General features: G+C 48.4%; 1 protein-coding gene across 6 annotated transcripts in view; it reads right to left on the reverse strand.

Annotated features, from left to right (window-relative positions):
- Window positions 1-26,792, reverse strand: part of PAX5 (paired box 5) — a 185,707-nt gene that overhangs the window by 95,046 nt on the left and 63,869 nt on the right. For all 6 annotated transcript variants that reach the window (XM_084778246.1, XM_084778244.1, XM_084778242.1 and 3 more), the window contains one exon: window positions 26,584-26,759. In XM_084778246.1, coding sequence (XP_084634372.1) covers window positions 26,584-26,759 — 176 coding nt within the window. The remainder of the gene's footprint in view (window positions 1-26,583; window positions 26,760-26,792) is intronic.

Raw genomic sequence — 26,792 nt, forward strand, 5'->3', positions numbered from 1 at the left:
TGCTAATTTTACCATTTATCCTTTTTTTTTTTTCTTAATTTCTGTGGATGTGTGTTTGCCCATGCATGTTTATGCACACCAGGTACATGCAGTGCCTTCTGAGGGCAGAAGAGGGCATTAGATCCCCTGGAACTGAAATTACCGTGTGGGTGCTGGGACCAAACCCAGGTCCTCTGCTAGAGCAGCAAGCACTCTGAACCACTGAGCTGTCTCTTTAGTTCCGCCATATGCTCCCTATTACTATGGAAAGCTTGTATATGATTTGTTTGTAGTGAGTGCTTAGGGCTGAACCCAAGGCTGCGTGTATGCCAGGCAAGCCTTCTACCACTGAGCTATAGTCCCAGCCCTCAGGAAGCTCCGGTGGGATAAATTCAAAGAATGGGCACACTCAGATTGGATGTCAACACTAACAATTAATCTTAACACTCATGGGAAACGACAGAGAAAGAAGGCGAGTGGTACTCTAGGTCGCTGAGGCTGCTCCTGGCCGCTGTGTCTTTTATGAAGGTGACACGCTGACTTTTACTAGAAGCTGATGGAAGGAGAGGCTGGCTGGCCTTGGGTTTTAGCCATTCTGGAGAAGCCTACATTTTAGCTGAGTTAATAGTAGAGAAAAGTGGCCTCAGTGACAATGGTGTTTTCTGCTTACGTGCCTTTTTGTCAAGGTTAAGTTTACTTAAGAGCCTCTAATTTTCATTGCACACTGTTTGCACTTTGCAGTCATATGTTAATTTCGTGAAGCTTGCACCTCAGAACAGGAAACAAAGCATAATAATTATTTTCGGGGCTAATGCCTATAATTTATTTAAACAAGCAAGCCGTTTGCCTTGAGACCGTATGTGTAAACAAACACACATCTCCTACGGGCTCAGTAGGAGTTGGCTGGAAGCACGTCTCGTTCTCTTTCCAGTGATACATTCATTTGGCTCCCTGATTTATTTCATCCGCCTCTTTCCTACAAATCAAGGCTCAGATAACACAAACACGCCGGCTAGAAACAAGCTTTGCACAAACCAACAAAAGCTATCAAGCTCAAAGCGACTGAGATCCACCTTCAATCCTGGCATCCACGCAACAAAACCGGCTTTGAGCCCAACTGCCTGGTAAAACCTAAACATATCTCATTTTCATTTCCAGACTAGGAGGAGATCTCATCCTCAAATGAGAGACAAGTCTGGTGTAATAGGGAGGCTGAGAAACCCCGGCAAGCTTCTCCTCGCCGCCCTGTGTCAAGCTCACAGAGAGAGAAACTGTACCCTCCGACATGGTTGGGAGAGTTTAATCCAAAGCGGTGCTAATTAATATCCCCGCTTTCCAGAAGCCGGTGCCACATGCAGCTGCGAGGGCAACACGGCTGTTCCCCTTCCATTTTGTGGGAAGAGCGGTCTCATCACAGAGCTGCCTCCCATGCCCTCCTCTCTTTGCCAAATTAGCCTCGAGAAGGAAGCAGGGGTGAGCCAGCTCTCAGAACTCCTGCACTCCCCATTAATTTTACTATTTACATCTCGTTTGAAAAGTTATGGGCAACCCCCTTCGCACCTGGCCGGAGTCCTTCTGGCAATGGACAGTGGCAACTTCCTGGGTCCCCTTGTCAAGGGGAGTTAGTGAATTTGTCATCAGAAAGGACCAACTTTTTTTTTATATCTGCCTGGGAGAAAAAGCCAAGCCGAATGGCAGATTCTTATCCCCTCCCCCCAATAAATGTGGATTATTCTAAGCTTGTCCCTTAGGAAGTCTGTGTAACAGGCCCTGAAAGGAGACTCTGTGTGTGCTCCTTTGCTCCCAGACAAATATGCTCAGTTTATACCCCATTTTGAGCCCAACGTGCTAGAACCCAGGCAGGCCACGTGTCTTTTGGTTTTGTTCTCAACCCGCACGTGCTTCCAGCTGTCTCCTTCCAGCCTCCTAGAGGGACCCCCAAATCCAATCTAAACGTTTCGAATTTACCTGTTTGTCTTTTTACATATAAATAGCTGCATTTCCATTCTCTCTTTGTTTCTCATTTTCATTTGGTTCTAATATCTGCATGTAAATGTCGGAAAATAGCATCTGTAATTGGAGATTATGAACTATGGCCAGCTCCTGACAGGCTGCTAAGGAAGACGGATTATCCTCATTTTTCTGTAAATTTTGTCAATTTTGGAATTCATAAGCTATCAACACTGATCAAAATGGGACTTCACAGCTGTGTCAAAAAAAAAAAAAGGAGGGGTGGGAGTGTGAGTGAAGGAGAGCCCAGAAGCAGCGTGGGCAAAGCAGATTGGGTACCCAGCATCATCGGGGCCACCCTTGGTCCCCTCCCCTCCACCCTGGCATCTCCCTCAGCCTCAGCTCTGGTCCCCTGGTTAAATCAAATAGCTAAATCACAAGACCGAGGGGCTGCAAATCCTCCAAGGCGCCCACTCCAACCCGGACTTAATTTATTGCCTGCACTGCCTGCCTTATTTATCCTGAGGAGCCCATGGCTCTCTCTCTCTGCTCAGGCCTCAGAGGTGTTCGCTCCTTCCAGACCATCACAGCCCACTTGAGGCAATTGTGTTGGTCTCTCTCTCTCAATTTTCCCATTACTGGGAGTAAGTACTGTTGGGACTCTGTAATAGCCCGACTGCAGCCCATATCAATAACAGATGAGGTTTAATCGTCCAACACAAAAATTATTTAGGCGCAGTAAGGACATTCAATGTCATTTGCATAATGGCATTTCTATCGCACGCACCTAACCCGTCTTGCATAAACAAGGCCTTGGGACCATAAATAATAATAAATCATGACGTCTGCACGCCTCTTGTGGTAATAGGAGCCACTCTTTGTGGAAATTATTTCAGCAGGAAATGGGCACTGTAATTTTAAAGACATGTGGTGCTGGTAGGCACGGTAAATCACGTGCACTCGCACATGAGCCCCAAGAACAGCCTGGGGACCTGCCCTCAGCCCACAGTGACATACTGGGCACCGCAGAATACCAGGCCTCCAGGGGGAAACATCCTGAGCCTCTAGAACAGCCACTAGAAACGTGCCACAGCCCCAGGAAAGAGGCATGAGGGAGGAGAGGATCCACAGGAGTTTCAAGGCCTCTGTGTCGGAAGCCATCTTTGTTCCGGGAGAATGGAAGCTCCCCCAGGGCAGCCACTTTTGTCTGGCATGTTCCTTCCCATCTCCTCTGCACTTTGTATGGTTTCTGGAGTCCGGGCTCTGGAAATATCCTGAGGCTATGTAATGAGAGAAGGGGATCTTGTGGCTGGGTGGCGGGAAGATGAGAGCAGCCCAGAAAACAAGCTAAAAAGGCAGGCAGAGGGGGACCTCCTCCCCCTGCATATGCTCATAGGCTATCAAATCTCTTCTTGGTACCCTGCTGTCCTTCCTCTGAGTGCCACCAGGCCTCCCCCTCCAGGGGACGTGGTCAAATATGAAGGCACAGTCATAGGGGAGGGGAGTAAGGGGAAAATGGGAGGGAGGGAGGAATGGGAGGATACAAGGGATGGGTTAACCATTGAGATGTAACAAGAAATAAATTAATAAAAAAAAATCTAAAAAAAAAAAAGTCGAAAATTTGAAGAAAAAAGACAGGCAGAGTCACATGCCTAAAGAGGAGTCAACACTGGGCTAAGACAGAGGAGCTGGTATCCCCGATGTGGTGGCAGTAACTCAAAAATGCCCAGGAGATGCTGTCCTGCTGCAGGCAGCTGTGCCTGGGGAAAAGCACACAGCCTGGTGAGGCAGTGGCCATGCCCTAGTAAAAGCGCACAGCCAGCTGAAGCAGTGGCTATGCCGAGGGTGGGGGTGGGGGTGGGGGGCGGGGAACAGGACACAGCAAGGTGAGTCAGTGGCTATGCCGGGGGTAGGGGGGGGGGAACAGGACACAGCCAGGTGAGTCAGTGGCTATGCCGAGGGTGGGGATGGGGGGCGGGGAACAGGACACAGCCTGGTGAGGCAGTGGCTATGTCAGGGGGGGGGGGGCGGGGGGGGGGAACAGGACACAGCCAGGTGAGGCAGTGGCCAGGAGGATATCTGAGGCTGAGGCTGCCTGGGAACTGCAGTCCCTCCTGTCAGACCACGGCCTCATCTCTCCAAGCTTCAGCTTCCTCATCTGTGGAACACAGCTAACCCAGCGCATATTCAAAGCAATCCTGAACCATAAAGGGCAGACTGACCACCCAGAGCTCGTCAGGAGGCCGGAAGCCAGTTCAAGCACCAGCTCAGCTTTGGACCAAGCACACCTCAGCTTCCTCTTGCCTGAGAAGGACATGATGAGTAGGTCCCCACCTGCCTCCAGGTACTACTGAGTGAGAGACAAGCGCAGCTCTGTGGTGAAGCTGTCTGTGGGAGGGCGAACGTTAGCATCAGGGATGTGTTTGGAGAAAGGAGCTTCTCCAGGGATGCCCCAGTGTCCCCTCCAGCCACTCTCACCCCCTGACAACACCCTGGGAAACTCATGCTTTCCTGAGAAAGTTCTAGTGGGATGCGTGGCAAGCCAAACCTCAGGCTGTCTCTGGACCAGAGAAGAATGGAGTGGCTCATCCATCCCTATCTGTCCTGTGTGCGGTGTACAAGCAGAGACGAGCTATTACGTAGCCCTCCTTGTTTCATCAAGACTTTACCAGAGGAAGCAGCCTACATCCATGCCTTGGCACTTCCTGGGACCAGCAACTAGGAGACATTCCACACACTTAACAGCAGATGCTGCACTTGTTTCCCCAAATAAGGAAAAGAGACAGTAACTGTTGCTCCGCAGAGTCCACCCTTTCAGGCCTCGGAGGCCTGGGTGCTCGGGAGGGTGTAGAGGGGAGGATTTCCTGTGAGCTCAGGAAAGAGAGGGGCTGCAGTACGTGCAACTCCATTTCAGCTTTTATATATGAACCTTGCTTTCACCGAATTATGCATACTTTTGCTCAAAAGTGAAAGTGTGGAGCTTGTGCTAACATTGGTTTCTTAGTTTTGACAACTGAGCTGTGGTTAGGTCAGACATTAACATTAAGGGAAACTGAGTGCAAGGGATATAGGAACCCGCTGACCTATCTTTACAACTTTTCTGAAAGCGTTCTGTCATTTTCAAAAATTAAAGTGTACAGGATGAGGCCGACTTCACTAACAGCAAGAGAATGAATTAAAACCACAGCGTTTCATTTCTCATCTTTCAGACTCAAAAGGCTGAAACCGTGGTGCGTAGAGTCAGGCCTTTCTCATACAGGGGCATGAACCTCTTAGGAGAGCAATTTGACTCTATGTTTAAAAATTCATACTGTTCTGATAGGGGAAATGAAAAAAAGAGAGGCTCCTTAGGGGAGGGGGAGAGAGGTAAATCCAGGAGAAGGACGGAGGTGGGTAAAATCACTGTATGGACGTCTGAAGGAGCTACAAGGAATTATACTCTTAACTGCTTACCTTAAAAAATATATATAATGCATACAGTTCAGTTTTAATGAATATACATATACAGTTTTAATGAATTTTTCTCATCTGGGCTGATAACCCTCCAAGAGCCAACAAATCCTAACAAAACCCCAATCCCAGACATGAAAGCCCTCTTTTGATTTATTGGCCGGGCTTTCTAAGAGAGTCCCAGACCACAGAGCTTACTGTTGTTGCCCTTGGTTAGGCCTCCCTCAAAGATGGAAGGCAAGTCCCTACTGCTGAAGACACCATGCAGTTCAGACACAGGGCCCAGAGACCTCTGAGCTGGAGCTGACCTGACAGCCTCCTCCCCAAGGATTGTAAGGTACCAGAAGGCACCAAAGGAAGGAGGCAACCAACAGTCCTACCAGCTATGACACCTGGGAATCACAGCAGTAACCAACATAGCGTGGTAAGCCTCAGGCACAGTAGTAACACACATACCTTGGTAGTAACCAACTGCTCTCTAATTGGGCTTAAGACCTGCTCAGCAAGATGGAGGCCATGCCTGGGACTGCAAACCTGGCTAGCCTCTCAGTGCTAATAAGAGCAAGGTTATGGGAGAAGGATCTACAACCTCTAATTTACTAAACCAACGCAGTCCCTAACAGCAACCTATTAAACACTTGTCCTTAGACCGGCAGAGAAGAGTAATTCTCTCCCCCCCCCCCTTCGAAGGGAACTTCTTCACTGCAACAGACGGAGACCACAACAGAAAACCACAATCAATTCAAATGCAGGGTTGTTGAACCCAGTCCCAAAGGGTTCATCTGCAAAGCACGCTTGCACCTAAGATCCGGGGAACACCACGGACAGACGAGGGGGCAGAAAGACTGTAAGCTGGGGGATTGGGGAGTTTGCTGTGAGACTGTGTCTCCTAGGAACATCAGAAGCTACACCCATAAAGTTTCACCGATGTGATCCCCCCAGATATGAGCCGAACAAAGACAACACCAGCAAGCATGGCAAACTGGGCAGGGGAAAGCCCACGAGGCCCCGACCCTACATGAGGAAACGCAGGCACCTGAGCCACACTGGGAGTGGAGCCATGATCCTCCCAGGGGCGAGCACAGCAACTGGTTATGTGGTGCCAAACAGTTAGCTCTGAAACCACGCACCCAAGCGACGTCATGTGGACTCAAGAAGTTATATGTAGAAATATATGTACCAGCATACACATATATGCGTGTAACAACAATTAGTGGGAAAAAAGAGGTCATGGATTTGGAACAGGGAGGGGTGTATGGGAGGGTCTGGAGGGAGGGAAGGGAAGGGATAACTGTTGTGAGTAAATTACAGTCCCCAAAATAAACAACAACATTAAAAAGGGGGGGACCTCAAAATACACACATAGCAAGCCAGCCATTCCACCCGTGAGGACATACCCTGCCAGGAAAGCCTTTCATAGACATAAATAACTATGGGAAAGAATGTCCATTACAGACTTTTAAAAGAGAACAGTATTACAAGCAACCAACAGCACAGCCCCTAAGTGAGCAGTGATACCTCACACAGTAGGATCCTTCTACAGTCATTAAAGAGAAGAAAACAAACATGGATGTTTTCGTACACACTGAGGGGGAGTCAGTGCAGGAGGGTCAGGACTTCAAGATCAGTTTGTCTGCACAGCAAATTCAAGGCCAGCATGGGCTATATGAGACCCTGCTTCAAAATTTAAAAAGAAAGGAAGGAAGGAAGAAAAGAAGAAAGGAATAGAAAAGCAACAGCATTTTTTTAAAAGTGTGTGTACGTGTATGTGTGTATGTGTGTGTGTGTGTGTGTGTGTGTGTGTGTGTGTGTGTGTATCAGTGCCACAGAACGGCATACATATGGAGGTCAGAGGACAATGCGAGAGTTAGTTACCTTCTTCTACCACGTGGCATTTTGGGGACACATTCTCATTAAAAGTTGAGTAGTATATAAATCCCATACTTGAACAAGGGCAGTTCTTTTGTCCTGGGCGGTGTCCCACTCCCTCACTTCCAGAGGCAGAAACAGCATAGAGTGCAGTGACCACACAGCAGTTTCATCCTGGATGGTGATGCTATGCATGCCCGTGCTGGAGGCAGAGCTCTCAGCGGCTAGATGGGAGCCCTCCCCACCCCCACCCCCACCCCCACCCCCACCCCCACCCCCACCCCCACCCCCACCCCCGACACAATGAGCCTCTTGTTGTCCCACTCAGGGCTTTCTGCTTCCCCCGGGCAGGGTCTGTTCCAGTTCAGATGCCCCAGGCCTGCTGGCTCCTTTATTCTTCATCTCAGTTCTTCCTGCCCAACTCCATGGATTCATGCTCTTCTCTGCACTCCCTGTCACACGGTGGCCTTGCAGGACTCTACAGGACAACTAAGCACACATCCGCAGAGCCGCGGCCTTGAGGTGGGTGCAGGTCAAAGGTGTGCCCACCCGACTGCCTCATGGTAACCCACAGCAGTGGCTCCAGTCCGGTCTCCCATTCCTCACTTCAAATGGCCACCCTGGCCTCTAGGGCATGAGCCTGGAGGGCTATACACCTAGAGCTACTTTTGAAAGCCAGAACTTGGCCTGACAGTGGAGGCAATTGCATTTGCTGCCTTCAGTGTTCCTGGAGGCGTAGCGAAGTTTGGGAGTTGCTCTGAGTGTGAGTGCACGGGCATGCACGCACACACAACACACACACACACACACACACTCATAAGGCACATCTTTGCAGATGACTTAGTAGGAAGGAAAGAAAGGAAAGAGTTAAGATCACTGTCTGAGGAGTGGGGGGGGACACTATCTGAAGAGGATTTTCATAATAAAAGTCCTTGTACCATAAAAGACAGAGAACTCTTGGATGGGGACAAGTCCTAGCGTCTATCCGACACTGTCAAGTCCCTTAACTCTGTCTCTTCCATCACTCATTTCCCACTCTCCAAGAAAGGCTGAAGGGGGCTCACAGAATGAAAAAGAATACAGAGAGGCACAGAGGGGGAAAAGGAAAGCCCAAAGCAGAGCCTAAAATGGAACTAAGGAGCGAGTGAGGTGACTCAGTAGGTCGAGGAACCTGCTGCCAAGCCTGATGACCTGAGTGTGACAGCCAGGACTCACACAGTAGAAAGAAAGAACAGACTCCTGCCAGTGGTCCTCTAACCCCCCTGTGTGCGCACAGACAAGATAAATGCAGTGTAATTTTAAAGTGACATCAGTAATAACTGTAGCTAGCCATGAATGCACACGGCATGGTGGACATAATCCCCCTACTCCATATAGATCCTTGGATAAACCTCACACGCCTCAAGAAAACTGGCTCTCCCGCTCTGTCCGTTTTGTACACGAAGACACTGAGACTTAGCCAGGCTACCTAACGTGTCCAAGGTCCCAGAGCTGGCGATTGTTGGAGCTGGGATAGGGCCCACACTCTCAAAGGTCCCGCCCACCCCCCCCACCCCCCACCCCCGTGAAGATGGAAGGCTTATGAAGTTGCTGCAGGAGGAGCCTCACTTGGTCCCCCTTGCTACCGCCCAGAGAAGAGAAACCGACGAGCGGCTTCACAGAGTCCACGAGAGGCGACCTGTGTATTACGTAGCAGTCGCTAACTCACTCTCAGTCCAGCCATTACTTCTTTCAGGCCTCCTAAAAATCAACTGAGACACTGCTAGGCGATTCTACATGGTGTTTCCCAGAGGTGACCTTATATAGATGGGGTCAGGGGTCACCTCAAAGTGCAACTCGATGATGGTAGCCCCAAGGGGCACCACCCAGGTGGCCCCATCACCCAGCTGAAAGATCTTAGACTAAGTGGAGGACACAGAGGTTGTGCACTCCCCAGCAATTCTCGGTACATGGAGACCTGGCTAGGAGAGGTGAGGACTTGGAAAAGCCAAGTGGCCTGAAGCCACCCACAGACAACAACCGAAGGGTAGGAGGGTGTCTTGGAACCTCTCCATCACAGAGCAACAGACAAGACCTTAAGCTCCGTTCCCACTCGGCACTGTCAGAAGACAGTGATCTGGAAGACACTTGGGACACATGTAACCATGCTCCTGTCTCTGCCATAAAATAAAAAAAAAATTAAAAAAAAAAAACAGAGGAAATAAAACTCCCGTTGGATAGCTGGCTTTGACCAGTGCAGCTTCCAGTATTTTCCAATGTGGAATTGATGTCAAGATAAACAAATCAAGTCACTGGTCAGAGGGAATTTCTATTTATAGGCCAGCTCAAACAGAAAATAGTAACTTTTATTTTAGGAAACTAAAGTCACAGCTGTTCTTTCTAGAGAATTCCATCCACTGGTCTGATACTCTGAGACACCAGTGGAATAAAAAGAAAATATCTAGTTTTCAAATCTCGGCACCTCGACTTCCTAGCTTCTTGACCACTAGAAACTTACTCAGCTATACTGTCCAGGAAATAGAATACTCCTGGTCTGGTAAAATTAAGGTGACAAACGTCTCCCCACCCCCAGAGGACTGTTGAAGGTATCACATGAGTTCATGTATGTGAAGTGCTAAGACCAATGCTTGGCACTGTGACTGCTGTTATTACAAAGTATCATGGTCTGGTCATAGAGAGCATTTAACTTTGAGTATGCCACGCCGAGACACACACATACCCCTCACCCTACAGGACAGGTATGTTCGCACGCACAGCACCTTGAAGTACGAGTTGTAGATTCACACTCACAGCACCACAGGAGAAAGCACACATACACGCCATCAAAGAGAACCAGGAAGTGACTCCCCCAGCCCTGAGGCTCTTGGGTGTTATTGTGTGGCTGCAAAGAGACTCAAGAACTCCACCACAAGGCAGGCATCACTGTTCCACGCATTCCCGCGTGTGTTTCCAGGAGCAGAGGTAGGCTATCTGGATTTTTTAAGCCAAGGAACAGTTCCTGGAGCAACCCAGGACTCTAGAGAAATCTGTCCACTGTAGTTCTAGGAAAACATGCTTCCCCACAGCAATCCAGGGCCTGTTCCAGACGCACTAGGTTGAAATCTCTACAAATAATCACCACAAATCCACCCCAGCAGAGGAGCTAAGGAGCAGTGCTGCCTTCCCCCATATGATCTAGCTAACCCGTACAGGACAATTGTGGGATCATCTGCCAAGGTCATGTTTGTCCCCAGTGTACAGACACAGCGCTCTGACTGTTAGGGAGCAGGAGAGAAAGCTGGGCACTGTCCCAAGGACCTCCTGGGGTTAAAAATCAAATTAGGTTATCTGGAATTTTCTGGTAGCTGGGACACACCCCGGAGACACTTGAAGCAAGGTCTGCAGCAGACTATGAGAGCCTGTGGCCCACTTCTGCATTTAGCCCTCAGAACAAAATACAGTGCTAGGTCAGCCAGGGCAAGCAGGGCAGGTAGGCACTTTCCCCAACTTTCCGAGATCCCTGCTGATCTTTCTTTTTTGTTTATTTTATTTCATTTTGGTGCTTTATACAGACCAAGCACATGCCCCACCACTGAGCTGCTCTCTGTTGCTTTTGTTTGTTTGGGTTTTTTTTCCAACGGGGATTTCTCTGCGTGGCTTTGGCTGTCCTGGACTTACTTTGTAACTAGTCTGACCTCCAACTCAAATTGTTCCTCCTGCCTCTGCCTCCCTGAGTGCTGGGACTACAGGCAAGCTCCACAGTTATTTAAAAGAATCAAAAGTGCCTCCCCAAATCCTAACCAGAGATTTGCCCATGCTGCGAAAGACACAGATAACAAGCGAGATTTTTTTCAGACGCCCCATACTCTGTAACTTGGTACTCAGATTCCATCACAAATGCATCCATATAAATGAATATGCCTGTTCCTCAAAGAATGTCCCATAGTGAAGCCACAGCAGATCCAGACGTGGCCTCAGGAGCCACCAAGCTACATTCAATATCCGTAAGCAAAGAGTGCTGAAGCTAAGAGATGAGACTATTTTCCTGAAGGAGCTTGTTACGAAACTAAATTAGATGATGCAAAGTAATTAACTGTGTGCATTGTCCAGATTACACACACACACACACACACACACACACACACACACACACAACATTTAATTATGTGTATTCGTGTGTATACATATGGGTAAATCAACTACAGTATATTGAACATATGTACATAAATTATGTTTTCCTGAACCGTTGCCTACACCCTCCTCACCCCTTACTCTAGCCACCCAGAACACCCCTTTTCTAGACACGGCACATGTATTTCTATGCAATTTTTTGCCATTCATCCTCTTTCCCTTTCCTTCCCACGTGACGTCCCCTGACTCACTGTCCTCCCCAGCACTTTAAGTGCAGTCCCCCAGATGGCAGGCAGGCTGGGGCAAGCAGGAGCTCTGTCTGTATGGCTCAGACATTCTCTGAGGGTGTCAAAATACGGATCAGTACCACCGCGTGTCTCCTGAGGACAGGGTTGGATTCCAACAGCAGGCTGATCTGGAGCTTTTCCTCAGGGCCCTGCCATGTAGACAAAGCAGTACACCCTGAGCATGAGTGACAGTGACAAGTGTCTCAGAGAACGCGCTCCCTCCCTTCCTCCTCCAGGAGGGATATCCCAAGCCTTGCTGGCTGCTGCCTCAGAATCCCTTGTCTGAGTTTGTAATGCCTCCCTTTGAGGAAAATACTGTCATGTCCCCTGTTTCTCCAAAAAGAAAGCAGGAACGTGCTTGTTTGCCGAGCTCCTTGTGTCTAACCAGAGTTAATAATTTACTACAAAGGCTTCTTAGCTCCTCCGGCAGGAGTCCTAAAAGTGATACAAATTGTTATTTTGATTGCTTTAACGGGATTCCCGCTAGAAGCCAGAGCTCGTTTGCCTGTGTAATCTGTAGCCAGTAAAAGCAAAGCCTGGGGAAGGGAAAGTTCCAGCAACTCAACAGCACAAAGGCTGAGCCACAGTAGGCAGACAGCGCTCTACTCCACCCCAGTTCTATGCACTCTGACCTCCTGATCCTGCCCCCCACCTTGCCCTACGCGCTGGGATTTCTGGTGCCCTTTCCCAGACTCTAGGACCTAGAGCAACCCTGCTAAGCCTTGTTAGTGCTCATCTCACTTAATCAATGCAGCACCTGTGACAAAGGTACTAGTATTGTCCCTGTGTCAGATATGAGGAAATTGGGGCAAAAGCATTGATTGTCAGGCCCCTGAGACCCTCTCTAATGGGAGGCATGTCCCCTCTACTCCTCTGGGGCTACCTGAACAAGGCCGGGGTCTGCAGGCTTTCTGCTCTTCAGTGCCTCATCCAAGCCGTTGCGACTACACATTGCTATCTGCTGTGGCGTCTCTTTAGGTCTCCACTCACCTGCCATGTCAGTCTTCCACACTGCTCACACACTTGATGCCCCCAGTTTTCTCCAGACCTCCCACTACAGCTTCCCCTGCCCTTAACTTCCCCGAGAAGTTACTGCTCCAGAGCCACATACCCCAGCCTCCTGGCCGCAGGACCTCGATCTGCCATGTAGACCTGACCCACCTCTAATCTCTCAAGCCAGGAGCTCTTTTGTGGACACCCTGCCTCCTTACCTTCCTTTCCCACTCTTACCCCGGAGACCCCTCTCTGCTGGGAGCCCAGAGACCATTGCTTTGGCCTCCCGTGAGCCTAAAATGACGATGCTTGGCCAGTCTCATCACTGACCCCGGGACTTCCAGGTTCATCTCAAATGCACGAACACGGGGCTGCAGCAGGAGATGGTCCTCAGCCCAGAACACAGGAATGACTGACCAATCCATCTTTTCCCCAAGACAGGAGCTGCCCCTCCCTGACTTCTCCTGAGGACTTGGCTCTGCCCCTTCTGAGTCAGACCCTTAGTAGCTACTGGGTCTTCCTTTCTCCAAGCTAGACAGCCCCAGTTCCTTGAAAGACAAGTTTGGAGGCAGGGAAGTTGGGTGATGGAGTGGCTGTCAACCCTGGCATTGTGAGGAGGCAGGTTAGTCAGGAGGAGGAAGACAGCCCTTCAGTTCTGTTTATTATTGACTTTTGTTTGTTTGTTTGTTTGTGATGCATCGTGTTTCTTCTGCTTTACCTTTTTCTAATTTTCTGGGTTCAGTACTTAATCATTAGACTGTACCCTCAGTTCCAGAGGACATGACGCCCTCTGTTAGTCTCTGAGGGTATACACATACATGGTGCAAACACATACATGCAGGTCAGTGTGGATTTTAGAAATGTTTTCAAGGTCACAGTTCCTTCCAGGAGATTCTTTGGTTTCACAGCTCACACACAGCTGTGGAGCAGGTACACAGCTGGATGCTCTCATATTTTGTGGTGGTTTTCTTTTTAACCAGGATTTAAATTTTGTCACATGAATATTGTTTATTGTCCCCCCAGGAAGTTTATCTTGTGGTGTTTCTGAGTTTGTTTTTCTTGTTGTTTTAAGCAAATCAAATGTAGATTTATTTTTTTAAAAATGAGATAGGACCCTCATATGTAGGAGGGACTCCAAGGAGGGAATTACAAAAACATAATTATACAAAAGTGTGTATATGTGTGTGTGTGTGTGCATGCATGCGTACATGCACATGTGAGTATTGAGTGTGTTATGACACACAGATAGAAATCATAGAGAAACTTGTAGAAATTAGTTCTCTTCTTCTACCATGTGTATGTACCCAGGATCAAATTTAGGTCATCAAGTTTTAAGCGTCTTTACCCACTGAGCCCTGTCACTGGAACTTGTTTTGAATCATCAAATGTATTTTCTTTGGACCGCGAATTTTTAATTTTGCTGCACTGTGATCAGGGAACACAGCCTCTAGAGCAGGCTACTGGAATTGCTCAGACTTGCTGTCCCAGCTGGGGAGTGCTCAGTCCTCGAAGTTTTGTCTCTGGAGTGACCAGTCCTGGAAGTTCTGTCTTGCTATGCAACCTCCATGTGGGTCTCAAGAACCTGTGGCTCTGCTACTATGTCTCTGTACGAGCTGCCAGCATTTGTCAGCACCAGCTCTTCTTTGAGTTGGTTGTTTCGCAAGACATCATGGGATTGCTCACTTCTTTGCTTCTGGTATTTGAGACTCTGAGGCTGAACGTAGAAATTCAGATCACTCTACTGTCTTCCTAGGAGCCGTTTGGGTTTTTTCTCACATCTAGAAGTTTTTATTTTGAGTATTTCCATACCTATCCTTTGTGATCTCCAACTTTTATTTTGTCCTTCGTTTTCCTTTCTCCTCCCCTGCCTTCCACTGAACTTACTGAGAATTCCCCATATCTGTCTTTGTGTCTTCTGATTTGGAAACCATGCAATCTGTCACACCTAATAACATGTATTAGTGGGGACCCTGAATTTACTCCTCATTGCATCCTGCAGCTCCCCAGGTGTCTTCCCTCTACTTGGGCAGTCTGGGGTCTTGGAATACTGTAACTTAAGTCATTTCTTGTCAATGTTGCCTGCCATTATATCTTTTCCTCTTGTTTATAAATTCCCTCTAAAACTAGCCATGATTTTGACAGTCAATATAACTTGTTGAATGATTCATTTTAGATTATCCTTAATTTGTCAATGGATTGGTTACTGTGAGTTCTTGAAACCTACTCTCTCCTTCTGTGTTTTGTGCCCTTCCTGTAGGCAGTCTAGTTGGGTCCCCTGGCTTTCCTTACTCATGCTGTCCTATGGTGTCCCGTGATGGGTACACTCTCTTAGCAGAACTGGATTAGTATCTACTCTTTATAGCTTTCTGTGTTGTGGATCGTTCTTTGCTTCATTCTCCCCTCGTTTTATTCTTTTTCCCATGATCCCATTTTGCTTCTTCTGTTACCACTTGATTTCTACTTTTTATGCAGTTTTATAAATGAGAGTACTCTCCTTGGAATCTGTAATACATATCTATAACACCAAGTCTACCTCCACAATGACGTCATTCCTCTTCATTGTTAGTACACTTCCCACTTCCTCCCTCATGGCCCCAGGGCATAGTTGCAGTTCATTTCCTGTATCTATTTCTATCAGTCACCTCATCTAATGCTACTATTGTCCATTTATACTAGCAGTTTTAGACCAGTTAAGAATAACAAAAATCATAGGCTTTACTTCATCTTCATTCATTCTTTCTCTGCCTACCTGCTCTCCCTTAAATACTCAAACATTCTCCTTCTAATGTTTTTAGATGTGTTGACTTTATTTGATGTGTATGAGTGTTCTGCCTACATTATGTGCATCACGTGTGGGCAGTACCTATGAAGGTCATAAGAGGGCGCCAGAACTCCCTAGAACTAGAGTTACAGATCGTTGTGAGCCGCCATGTGGGTACAAGAATAACAAGTGATCTTAATCTCCAAGCCATCTCTCCAGCCCCTTCAATAGTGGTTTTATTAATTCTTTGAGAATTTCATATAATGTATTTTGATCATATTAAGCCCCACTCCTCCCCACAACTCCTCCCAGATCTACTCCCTTTTTCCAACCCACTCAACTTCATGTCCTTTTGTTTTGTTCTGTGCTGCCTACGCACTTCTGCTCCTGGGTTTGCCATCCACTGGAGTGTGGCTGGCTTATCAGGAGGCACAGCCTTGAGCTGTTAGCACATTAAGTATTAAGCCCCACCCTCTGTTTAAATAGTTTCCAGCCAGACATCACTGCAATTCTTCACTTCCTTCCTCTAATAACATGGTGGGTGTATTTCTATTTTGTTTGTTGGTTGGTTTGAAACAGGGTCTCACTGTACAGCTCAGACTGGCCTCAAACTCATAGAGATCGGCGTGCTGTGATTAAAGGCATGCACCACCATGCCTGGAGATATGTGGGCTTCTGTTTTCTCATTTCTTTTGTGATTTTTTTTTTTGTCTTTGATCTTCTGATATTTGACTGTGATGCGCATCCACATAGCTATCTCAGTTTTTGTCCTGGTTTTGTCTCTGAGATTCCTCCATCTGTGGGTTAGTCTCCTGTCATTCACATTGGAAAGACGTGGTCATAACTATTTCAAATATTTATTCATTTCCTCTTCTTACATTCCCATCACATAATGTGGCTCCTTCTTAAATGTCCCCACAGTTTCAGAGTATTTTTTGTCTTCTCTCTCTCTCTCTCTCTCTCTCTCTCTCTCTCTCTCTCTCTCTCTCTCTGTGTGTGTGTGTGTGTGTGTGTGTGTGTGTGTGTGTGTGTGTGTATGCGCTTCTGTTTGGGAGCTTCCTGTTGCCATATCTTCAAGCTTGATTGTTCTTTGCCAAACTGCATCCAGCCTATTGATGGGCCCAGCAGAGGTATTCTTGATTTCTGTTCCTCTTTTTATTTCTAGCATTTCTTTTTGAGTCTTCCCATCATCTGCTGTTACCCACATGTTTTTGCATGCTGCCTACTTTTTCCACTCGTGCAGCTAACATATTGATTACACTTATTTTAAGCTTTCTCATGTGTCCAAATTCTGTGTTGTGTGTAGTTCTTCTTGTGGTGGCTGCTGCCTCCTCTTGCTTTGTTTTCTCTTGCCTGATGTGTTGTTGTTGTTGTTGTTGTTGTTGAAATGTGCACATGAGGGGTTGAGGTTATTGCTCAGAAGCAGTGGACAGTGTTTTGTCCCCAAGGTCCTAGGGTTCAGTGTCCCACAGAAGAAGGTCCTGATGTGTTCATGTGATGCATCAAGTGGTCAGAATGGCGCCAAACAGGACATTTCTGTGAGGCCAGTGTTTGCGTGGCCGAACTCTAGCTCTGCTTTCTCAGGCTTCTTCAGATGTTTCTGCAATCGTTTGCCCTGTGACTTAAGCCCTCTGATGTGTCAAGAAAGTCTGTTTACTGTCCACATTGTCCACTTAATTTTTGCTATGAGGATGGGAGAGACAAGTCCAGAACTCCAGCTCCAAGAGATGAAATTGGAAGTCTCTACTGTCTCACCAGAGCCACAGTTTAGCAGTTCAATGAGAGTTTTAGTAGTAGATTTACCCTTAAATGATAAATGATTGTTAATTTAGTTATAAGCCAAGGGTGACTGTCTCTCGGGGGCTTGGGGTAAGTGCAGGTATGTGTGCATGGCCACATGTGCAAGAACATATGTGTGTGCATGTGTATGGGGAGGACAGAAGCAAACCTCAGATGCCATTCCTCCACACACTTTGTGGAGTCTTTCACTGGGTCCTAGGGCTCCCCAAATTGATCTGACCTGGATGGCCAGTGAGCCCCCAGAGGTCTGTCTGCCTTCCCCTCCCCAGCACTGGGATTACATGCACACGCTACTGCCTATTTCAGGTCATGTTTGCATACTGTGCTGATGGCTGAATCCTAAGATCGTTGGCAAACACTGTACCACTTACCTACACCCTCAGCCACAATTAGCTATTTATGATATGATTTCCCCACTCTTTACTTTCTCTGCTGGGTTTCTAGCTCATCAACTCTTGTCTCCCAGACCATTAATTTTCCATTCAGGTGTTTCTTAGCGGGCATATACCATGTCACTGAACTTTTAATTCTAACAGTACCAATCACTTATATTGCTAATTGTGTTATTCTACTCTTCTTCCTTCCTTCCTTTCTTCCTTCTTTCTTTTTCTTTTTTTATGCTCTGGTCTTTTATAATGCTCTCCGATTCTGTCATCACCTCAGTCACTTTATAGCTTCTTTCAATGTGTCTGTTAATTTAGGTTCTTGGAGTTGGATTCTCTGGCTATCCCCGACTCACTTTCATTTTCTTGCAAGGTTTGCATCTTTTAAAATGCGAGGTCATTTTGAGTAGCCGCAGCTTATTCTGTAGGCATGGGGTGCACACTGGGTTGTAGGCATGGGGTGCACACTGGGTTGTAGGCATGGGGTGCACACTGGGTTGTAGGCATGGGGTGCACACTGGGTTGTAGGCATGGGGTGCACACTGGGTTGTAGGCATAGGGTGCACACTGGGTTGTAGGCATGAGGTGCACACTGGGTTGTAGAAGGGTCAAGACAGGAGTATTTTCATGCTTCTCTGAGGCAGCTCTGGGACGTCGCTGACATAATTCAGTTAATATAAATTTCTATTTGGGTTTCTTATGCAAACTATGGCACAAGAACCACACCTAGATATAGCACAGGTTTGAGGTTTCAACTTCTTATTGGAAATTTTTATTCTGCTCTGAGTCTCATGCAGTGAGCTTCTATCAAGATAAGTATGAGCCTGGCCCGTGGCTCTTTTTAAAGACAGTGTGGGCCTTCCAGCTGTTGTGCAGTTTGCCAGCTTATTGGTTCCAATACCCACATCACATAGGTCATGTCCCTGCCAAAATCTGCAGCAAACTCCAACTCCTGTCTGCTAGAAATAACCCAGGATAGGCACCCTGGGCCATCAGGGCATTAGCACTCACTCTGGGAGCTCTGACTCTGAGGACTCTCTTAGCTTCAGCCCATGAGGATTTACCTGTCTCCTAACCTCACAGCAAAAAAAACATTTTACTGTTGCTCTTGGTGCAGCTTTCCTGTCATTTGAGACGGGGAGGGAACCCAAAGTGGACCCAACCTCCTTAACAACCAGATCTGTGTATTAAAAAATACTAATAATAACTTGCAAGCCAGGAAAGGTTTGATCTTATAGTTTTGAAGAGCTTTTGCAAATACTAAATGTCTTAAGCCAAACTTCCAAAACTAAACAAGCTGTTGGACAAGAATAACTGGTTCTTTTGTCCTTTTTAATTTGTATTTTATTCCTTGAGCTGGGGTCACATAGGGCCCAGGATGGCTCAGACTCACCCATGTGGCCAAGAATTCCCCAACTTCTGATCCCCCTACCTTACCTCCAGACTGCTGGGATTCTAGGCACCACCACACCTAGCTCATGTGGTTCAGGGACTGAATCAAGGGCTTTGTGCATGCCAGGCAAGCACTCTACCAGCTGAGCCACATCCCCAGACCTTTTCTCCTTTTTTAAATTGCAAATACTGGTCAGCACGGTTTGAGGGGAAACATGTCTACCCAAGTCAGTCTCACACAGTACCTCAGGCTGTGTCAGCCATTATTTCTTTATGCCGCACACCACGGCACAGGTGGCCAATGTCACTGACATGGCATGTCTGTAAAATTTCCTGGATGAATGAATGAATAAATGAATGAGAGAGCCACCCAGTAAAGTGCAGGCAGCTCTGTGACAATCTGCTTGTAATCTTAAACCCCAAAGACACGGAATTTGCCTGTCATCAAAAAGAGTAGAATAGACAGGAGGGGGAGATGTAAACATGTCAAAATAAAAATAAGAGATGGGTTCTGATTATGGGATGCTAGAGCTTAAATAAGTCTTGAGGATTACCTAGTCCAATTCAGCACCACAAATGCTGGAAGGCCAGCCCAAACCCATCACTGGAGGCGGCTGGGGGCCCCATGCTTTTGTACCATACCACCTCATTTGGTCATCCCCCCGAGAATTTCCTTGCCTCACGAAACAGACACAATGGTTTGAGGGAATCCACCCTTGCCTTTGGTCCACAGGAACATAAACGACGACCGGGGTCTTAGAAACTATTTTCAACACTCCCAGGGAACAAATGGATATTTTCACGATGGTCTCTAGACATCAGCGCCAAGAAAGCTGAGTCCCCAAGCCCAGGCTGCTCTCACACTTGGGTCCCTCAGAGGTGAGAATGCTAGAATGGTAAGAAGGGGTGATCTAGGGTACCTCTAGGGAGCCAGAAAGCAAGAGTTACTGAACACTCCATGTCACCATCTCATTCCAAAGACAAGAAGGCTTTCAAATGAAGCTGTGTGTGTGTGTGCGTCTGTGTGTCTGTGTGTGGAGTATGTATGTATGTATGCATGGTGTTTGTGGTGTATATGTGGTGTCTGTGTGTGTATGGTGTGTATGTGGGGGGGTGTATGTGTGGTGTGTGTGTGGTGTGTATGTGTGTATGAGTGTGTGTATGTATGTATGTGTGTATGGTGTGTATGTGTGTGTTGTGTATGTGGTGTGTGTGGTGTGTATGTGTGTGTGTGGTGTGTATGTGGGGGTGTGTGTGTGGGGTGTGTGTGTGATGTGTATGTGTGTGTATGGTGTGTATGTGTGTGTATGGTGTGTATGTGTGTGTATGGTGTGTATGTGTGTGTATGGTGTGTATGTGTGTGTATGTGGTATATGTCGGGAGGTGTATGTGTGTGTGTGGTGTGTATGTGTGTGTATGGTGTGTATGTGTGTGTATGGTGTGTATGTGTGTGTATGGTGTGTATGTGTGTGTATGGTGTGTATGTGTGTGTGTGGTGTGTATGTGTGTGTGTGGTGTGTATGTGTGTGTGGTGTGTATGTGTGTGTGTGGTGTGTATGTGTGTGTATGGTATGTATGTGTGTGTATGGTGTGTATGTGTGTGTATGGTGTGTGTGTGTGTATGTGGTGTATGTCGGGAGGTGTATGTGTGTGTGTGGTGTGTATGTGTGTGTATGGTGTGTATGTGTGTGTGGTGTGTATGAGTGTGTGTATGTATGTATGTGTGTATGGTGTGTATGTGTGTGGGGTGTATGTGGGGTGTGTGTGTGGTGTGTATGTGTATGTGGTGTGTATGTGTGTGTGTGGTGTGTATGTGTGTGTGGTGTGTATGTGTGTGTATGGTGTGTATGTGTGTGTATGGTGTGTATGTGTGTGTATGGTGTGTATGTGTGTGTGGTGTGTATGTGTGTGTATGGTGTGTATGTGTGTGTATGGTGTGTATGTGTGTGTATGTGGTATATGTCGGGAGGTGTATGTGTGTGTGTGGTGTGTATGTGTGTGTATGGTGTGTATGTGTGTGTGTGGTGTGTATGTGTGTGTGTGGTGTGTATGTGTGTGTGTGGTGTGTATGTGTGTGTGTGGTGTGTATGTGTGTGTGGTGTGTATGTGTGTGTGTGGTGTGTATGTGTGTGTATGGTGTGTATGTGTGTGTATGGTGTGTATGTGTGTGTATGGTGTGTGTGTGTGTATGTGGTGTATGTCGGGAGGTGTATGTGTGTGTGTGGTGTGTATGTGTGTGTATGGTGTGTATGTGTGTGTGGTGTGTATGAGTGTGTGTATGTATGTATGTGTGTATGGTGTGTATGTGTGTGGGGTGTATGTGGGGTGTGTGTGTGGTGTGTATGTGTGTGTGGTGTGTATGTGTGTGTGTGGTGTGTATGTGTGTGTGTGGTGTGTATGTGTGTGTGGTGTGTATGTGTGTGTGGTGTGTATGTGTGTATGGTGTGTATGTGGGGGGTGTATGTGGGGTGTGTGTGTGGTGTGTATGTGATGGAGGGCAGGTCCTGTACCCCCGTTTCCTCATGCTGGGCAATGAAGCCTCTGCTCACTTCTGTCCTGCCATAGACATTCCCTCTACCACTCCCTGCCAAGGACTGAGTGTTCACGTCTGATCTTGACTCCAGGCTTGCTGTGCTCCCTTAGCTAAGACACTGTACCAGTCTCACCGGGCCTTCACAGAGGCGACAGGGTTCTTACAGCCTGGTAGGAAGATGTGCCAAGTATGGCTCGATGCTAAACCTGGCAAGGCACATGGTAAGCAATGAGCACACACTGGCCCCGACACTACAGTAATAGTTACCACTCTGTGAGCTCTGAGTTCAAACAGGAGACAAGAGCGTCTGTGTTTATGGGGCCACGGCTGCTGACTTACAAGAGTGGGCAGGACTTTTGCTTGGTCTGGTCCAGGGGAACAGGGATATATTCAGGTGCAGGCTGATGTTCCATGCAGGGAACTGGTAACCAGCAGCTTAGAGTGCGAACACTAAGAAAGTAGCAGTAATTATGGTTTCTGTCACCAAGCACTTCCCAAGCTGTTCCTGTTGTCCACACACATGTGTATACTCACACACAGGCACATGCCAGCCTGCAAGACATGGCTAGCAACCCTCTTGACACAGAAGCAGTCCAGCCCTTGCAGTACCGTGGGGTGAGGCCAGGACAGAGCAAGAGCTTCTTATGAGCAGGCAAAGGGACGTGGGACAGAGAAAGGTCCTGTAAAAGACTAGGGATTAGGGAGAAAAGCCACAAGCAGTTCCTGCATGGGGTGGGGGTGGGGGGGTTCAGGAAGAAAGACCCAGTGGTCACCGAAGGCGTGGGGCAAGAGGCAAGATGCCCCAATGAAGATGGACACCTAGGAAGGAGCACTGTGCAGGCCACAGCGCCCAGGCTCTTTGAAATTTGTGATCCCAAAGCAACGTCAAATGTCCTCACCTCTGTATCCTTCTGGGATTTGAGCCCCTGACTGCCTGTCACACAGATAACATTCCAGCTCCATGCTGGCATTCCTTCAGACCTTCACCCATGCTGTGCCAGCTGCCCAGAAGACCCTTTCCAGCCATCACTAACGACAGGCCCAGGTCTGCCCAGCTCTTCAACTATCCCTGAGGGCATCTCCTCCGGGAACCTTTCTGCTCTTCTGGCCTGACACACCTGTCTTCCTCTCCCTCCTTACCAGTCTCTACCTCCTCATGATAGGTCACACATCCACCAGGGAGGAAAATGAAGGCCCTGAAGCCACAGCCTCACTTCCCCCCATAGTGCTCACCCAGACCTTAACCTGGTCCCTGAAGAGCAAGATCAGTCTTATTGGGTGATGCCAACAAACAAATGAGCCCCCTTCCCAGGGACAGGATGCTCACAGGATCAGGCAAAGTTAGAAACCAGTCCACCTGCTGGCCTGGAGAAGAGCCACTGTGTGGTGGGCAAAGCTGCTGCTGAGAGCAGGAGGCGCTTCTGGTGGCTTCCTGTTAGACAAGGAACAGGCCATATCCCGATTTAACCCCCCATGACCTTTGAACTTCCCAGGAGGTCAGCGGCACGTCCCCCTTCCCCAGCTGTCTCTCTGTCTCTAGCCCAATGGGAGGGAGGGCCCTGGGCCTGGTCCATTTTGCACCCGTATTGATCTGTTGGCAGCAGTGGGCTGGATAATTAGCCAGGAATTAGGGTTTCTATTACAGCCAGGAGGCTGCTCCAGCTGATTTATCACCTGAATAATTTACTGTGATTGAAAGGAAATTAAAATGAACTCCATTTGACAACTGTGAGCTTTTATGGGCTTTAGTGAAGGCTCAAAAGCCAGATTAATAGCCTGGTGTTGGTTAATAGTCTGCCGAGGGTAAATACGGCAGGCTGCAATAGGCTGCGTCCTCTCTGTGGCTGGAGGAGGGACCCACTCTGCCAGAGCTGGAGCCCACCACAGCGACAGCCAGCCATCAACTTTAGCTTTACTGAAACAGATTCTACTGCTGGACATGCACGCGCATGTGCAAATGCACACATGTGCACATGTATGTATACACACAGACACAGACACATGCACACACGCATGTCAGTGATTTCTTTTTTCTCCTTCTTCTGCTCCTCCGAGGTGATTTTTACTCACTCCCCACGCACGGAAAACAGAATTGCTTTTTCAATAATCATTTTAAGAAGGAAGTGTTTTGTGGCCCCAGAGTGGCTCTTGGTAACCCCCTCCACCATGGCAAAGGGGTTTTTCTGAGTTTCTCCATGAATGCCTGAGTCAGAGCCAGCCACCCTCAGAGCAGAGCTTAGCAGGACAGGCTGACAGATGTGACCTCAGGACCAGCCTGACTCTAAGTTGGCAATGTTTTTCCCAGGAATCGGGTGGGTGACTTGTCCAAGCCCATGTACACCTGGGGACTGTCTGAGGAAGGCTGGGTAGAACACTAGCCAGTCCAAAGTCTGACCTCAGAAGCCATAAACACAAAGCCTTATGACATCATCTCGCACAACACGAGGACAGAGGAGAGCCTGGGGTCAGACTCCACTTCTGTGGCCTCAACAATCCTCAGCCTGAAAATGGGTATATAGTCTGTTTTAAAGCTCAGATTTACCTACATGGGCTTACATGTATGACCCAGCCTGCTTAGAGCACATTTAAAGGGAAGGTCCGGTGTGGACTACGTTAAGTCCTTGGAGAACTGAACGCTGTCATGTGTAGGTGAGGACACCTCTGCTGTTGTTGTTAAATGGCTGCAGTTGCTGCCACTGTCCATCATGATTACACAAATGAGGAAATGAGGTCCAGGAAAAAAGTGAGCTGTTCATCAGAGGCAGGGCTCAAATCAGGGGTCCCCAGCTTCTCCGTCAGTAGATGCTCTTTATTTCCCCCATGAGATCATTCAGTGAAAGTGACAGCAAGCCCTGGGCAGCTTGATGGGGTGGCCAGTCTCTACAGTCAGAGGCTTAGCATCACTATCATAGGACTCTGGGGAATCACAGGCAGGACCCATGGACAGCCAGTCAGATGACAGTGAGCAGGAGGGGACTCAGGAGGAGACAGTGAGCACACCCTTGATGCACATGCCTTCCCCAGGAGCAGCCCCCTTGCTCAAGCCATCATTTGTCCCTAGTGATCGGGAACAGGGCACTAGGGTATGTCATTCATAGTCCAGTGCCTGCATGTGTGCAGGGTGGCCTCACAGCCTCACCTTCCATCTCTCCTCATTACAGAATGCCACAGAGAGGTGAAGCTGATTAACCAGAAAACACTGACTCGGTCATTCTCCTGCCTTGCTGGACCTGCCTCAGGACTCACAGACAGGCCTGAAGGACACCATAGAAACATATGTTCCCAGAGCCTGCAGCCAAGGCTTTCCCCTTGTTGGACCTCATCCCCACCTGAGCCCATATGGCCTTGTCCTTGGGAACCCTTGCAACTGTCCCTGCTCTCAATGCCTCCCTCTCCTGTTCTACACTCCACATCACCCAGAGAACTTTCTCATTTGTCCGTGGCTCCTGAGTTCACGTCACACCATTTTGTGAAAGTACTGACAGAGGTGCTACCTGGTTCGTGCCTCTGTGCTGGACACACTGCCCATGTGCAGGAGATGCATTGGACAAGCGAGCACCTGAGTAAGTGAGGAGGTACTTGGACAGCTCTGGGGTGCCTCTCAGTGAACACCTGGCCTTGGGCCATCTTCCCAGGCATTTAAGCGGATAAAGTGGCGCACAGCTTGAGAGTTTCTTCTGGGAGACTCCCATGAAGCACAGAGGGCCTCGCTGACACTCTGTGTCTATGTTTCATTCATACTGGCTTGATGAAGATGCTGGCAACCTTGTGCGGGAAAGCCACGTACAGAGCCCCTGCACCCTCACCCTTCCTTGGTCACTCATTTTCTGGACCATCTCACATATCTCAGATGCAATGTGACTTTCACCATTTCTCAGAAAGACTCAGCTGCTTGCAATGGAAGTCGACTCTTCTCCCCAAAACCCAGGCTCTGGAACACAACCAGTGCCCGGTGCCTTTGCCATGTCACTTGCAGGAGAGATATCACTTCACTTGTAGGAGTGAGCAACATCCTTCCCCCAGTCCCTGAGACCAGGCTCATCTGTCCAGCATCACCTCCCACCCAGCACCCTGGATCCCAGCCACGCTGGCGCTTTCCACTCCTGCGCTGCCCTCCCTCCCCCTCTCTCTCTCACACCTCAAGGCCTTTGCGCTTGCTGACCACTCTGTCAGGCATGTTCCTCCACACTCAAATCCCTTCCAAGCTGGCTCAGCCTCTGTTTCTCAGGTTCCCAGAGGCCCTCCTTGACACTTCTCCAGCACCCGGCTGTGATTCTGCTACAAACCTATAGGCTTCCAGGGCAAGGCCGAGCATGGTTCTGTGTCTTACCCATAGCCGACAACAGCTGATGACATCATATTAAGTGAGTACTTGTTCAGCAGCCTTGGGCAAGTTGCTTTGTCTCTATGGGCCTCAGTTTCCCTATCTAAAATCGATCTGGCCAGATGATCTGTGAAAGTTCCCACAGCTCAGAGAGAGCTGTGACAGAAAGGCTCCCTGGGGTCACACTCCAGGTATCAAGAGCCTCTAGGCCCTCAGATGCTGGGGCCAGCTGGTGTCAGTCTTACCTATCAGAGCAGGGCCCTCTGACAGCTGGCCTAGCCACATCTGAAGCAGTCCCATGATGCCAAGCATAGACCACGCATAATGAGATACTGTCCTATACTCCACGGCAGTGTGCTGCAGGCCACGGAGGGGTTCTATATATTTAGATCATGTTCCTCAGTGACATCGATGACAAAACCACCTGAAGTGACCCATAAGGTCATCACATACACCCCTATTGAAAAAGTCCTTGGAAAGCACACCATTCATTAGTGGCAGAGCAACCAGAGGAGTCACACGGCCTTGTGGCTGGCCAGAGGCAGAGCTCCCAGGGCAAGAAGCCTCAGAGTCCCCTAGCTAGTCCTTCTAGCCTTGTCGGATGTTGTAACTGGACAAGCTTGGCCAAAAACAATGAAAAAATCCACTCTGCAAAGGACCTCGCCCTCCCCATGCCATATGCCTCTGCTTGCAGGAACCCGGGCCTGCACTGTGGCAGCAGGTGTGGTGGATGGGACTCATGGGCAGCATACCTGCTCTGGTTTGATGGGCTCCGTGGTGGTGAAGATGTCTGAGTAGTGCTGTCTCTCAAACACTCGGTCCAGCACCTCCAGCTGCTGCTGTGTAAACAGATCTCCCCGCATCTGCTTCCGGAGGAAGTCTCTGCCTGGAAGTGAGTGGCCGTTTGGCACTGGAGACTCCTGGATACCTTTGATGAGAGAGAAAGGGTAAGTGGAGGCGG

This window comes from Acomys minous, assembly GCF_964271855.1.
Source record: "Acomys minous genome assembly, chromosome: 1".
NCBI lineage: Eukaryota > Metazoa > Chordata > Mammalia > Rodentia > Muridae > Acomys > Acomys minous.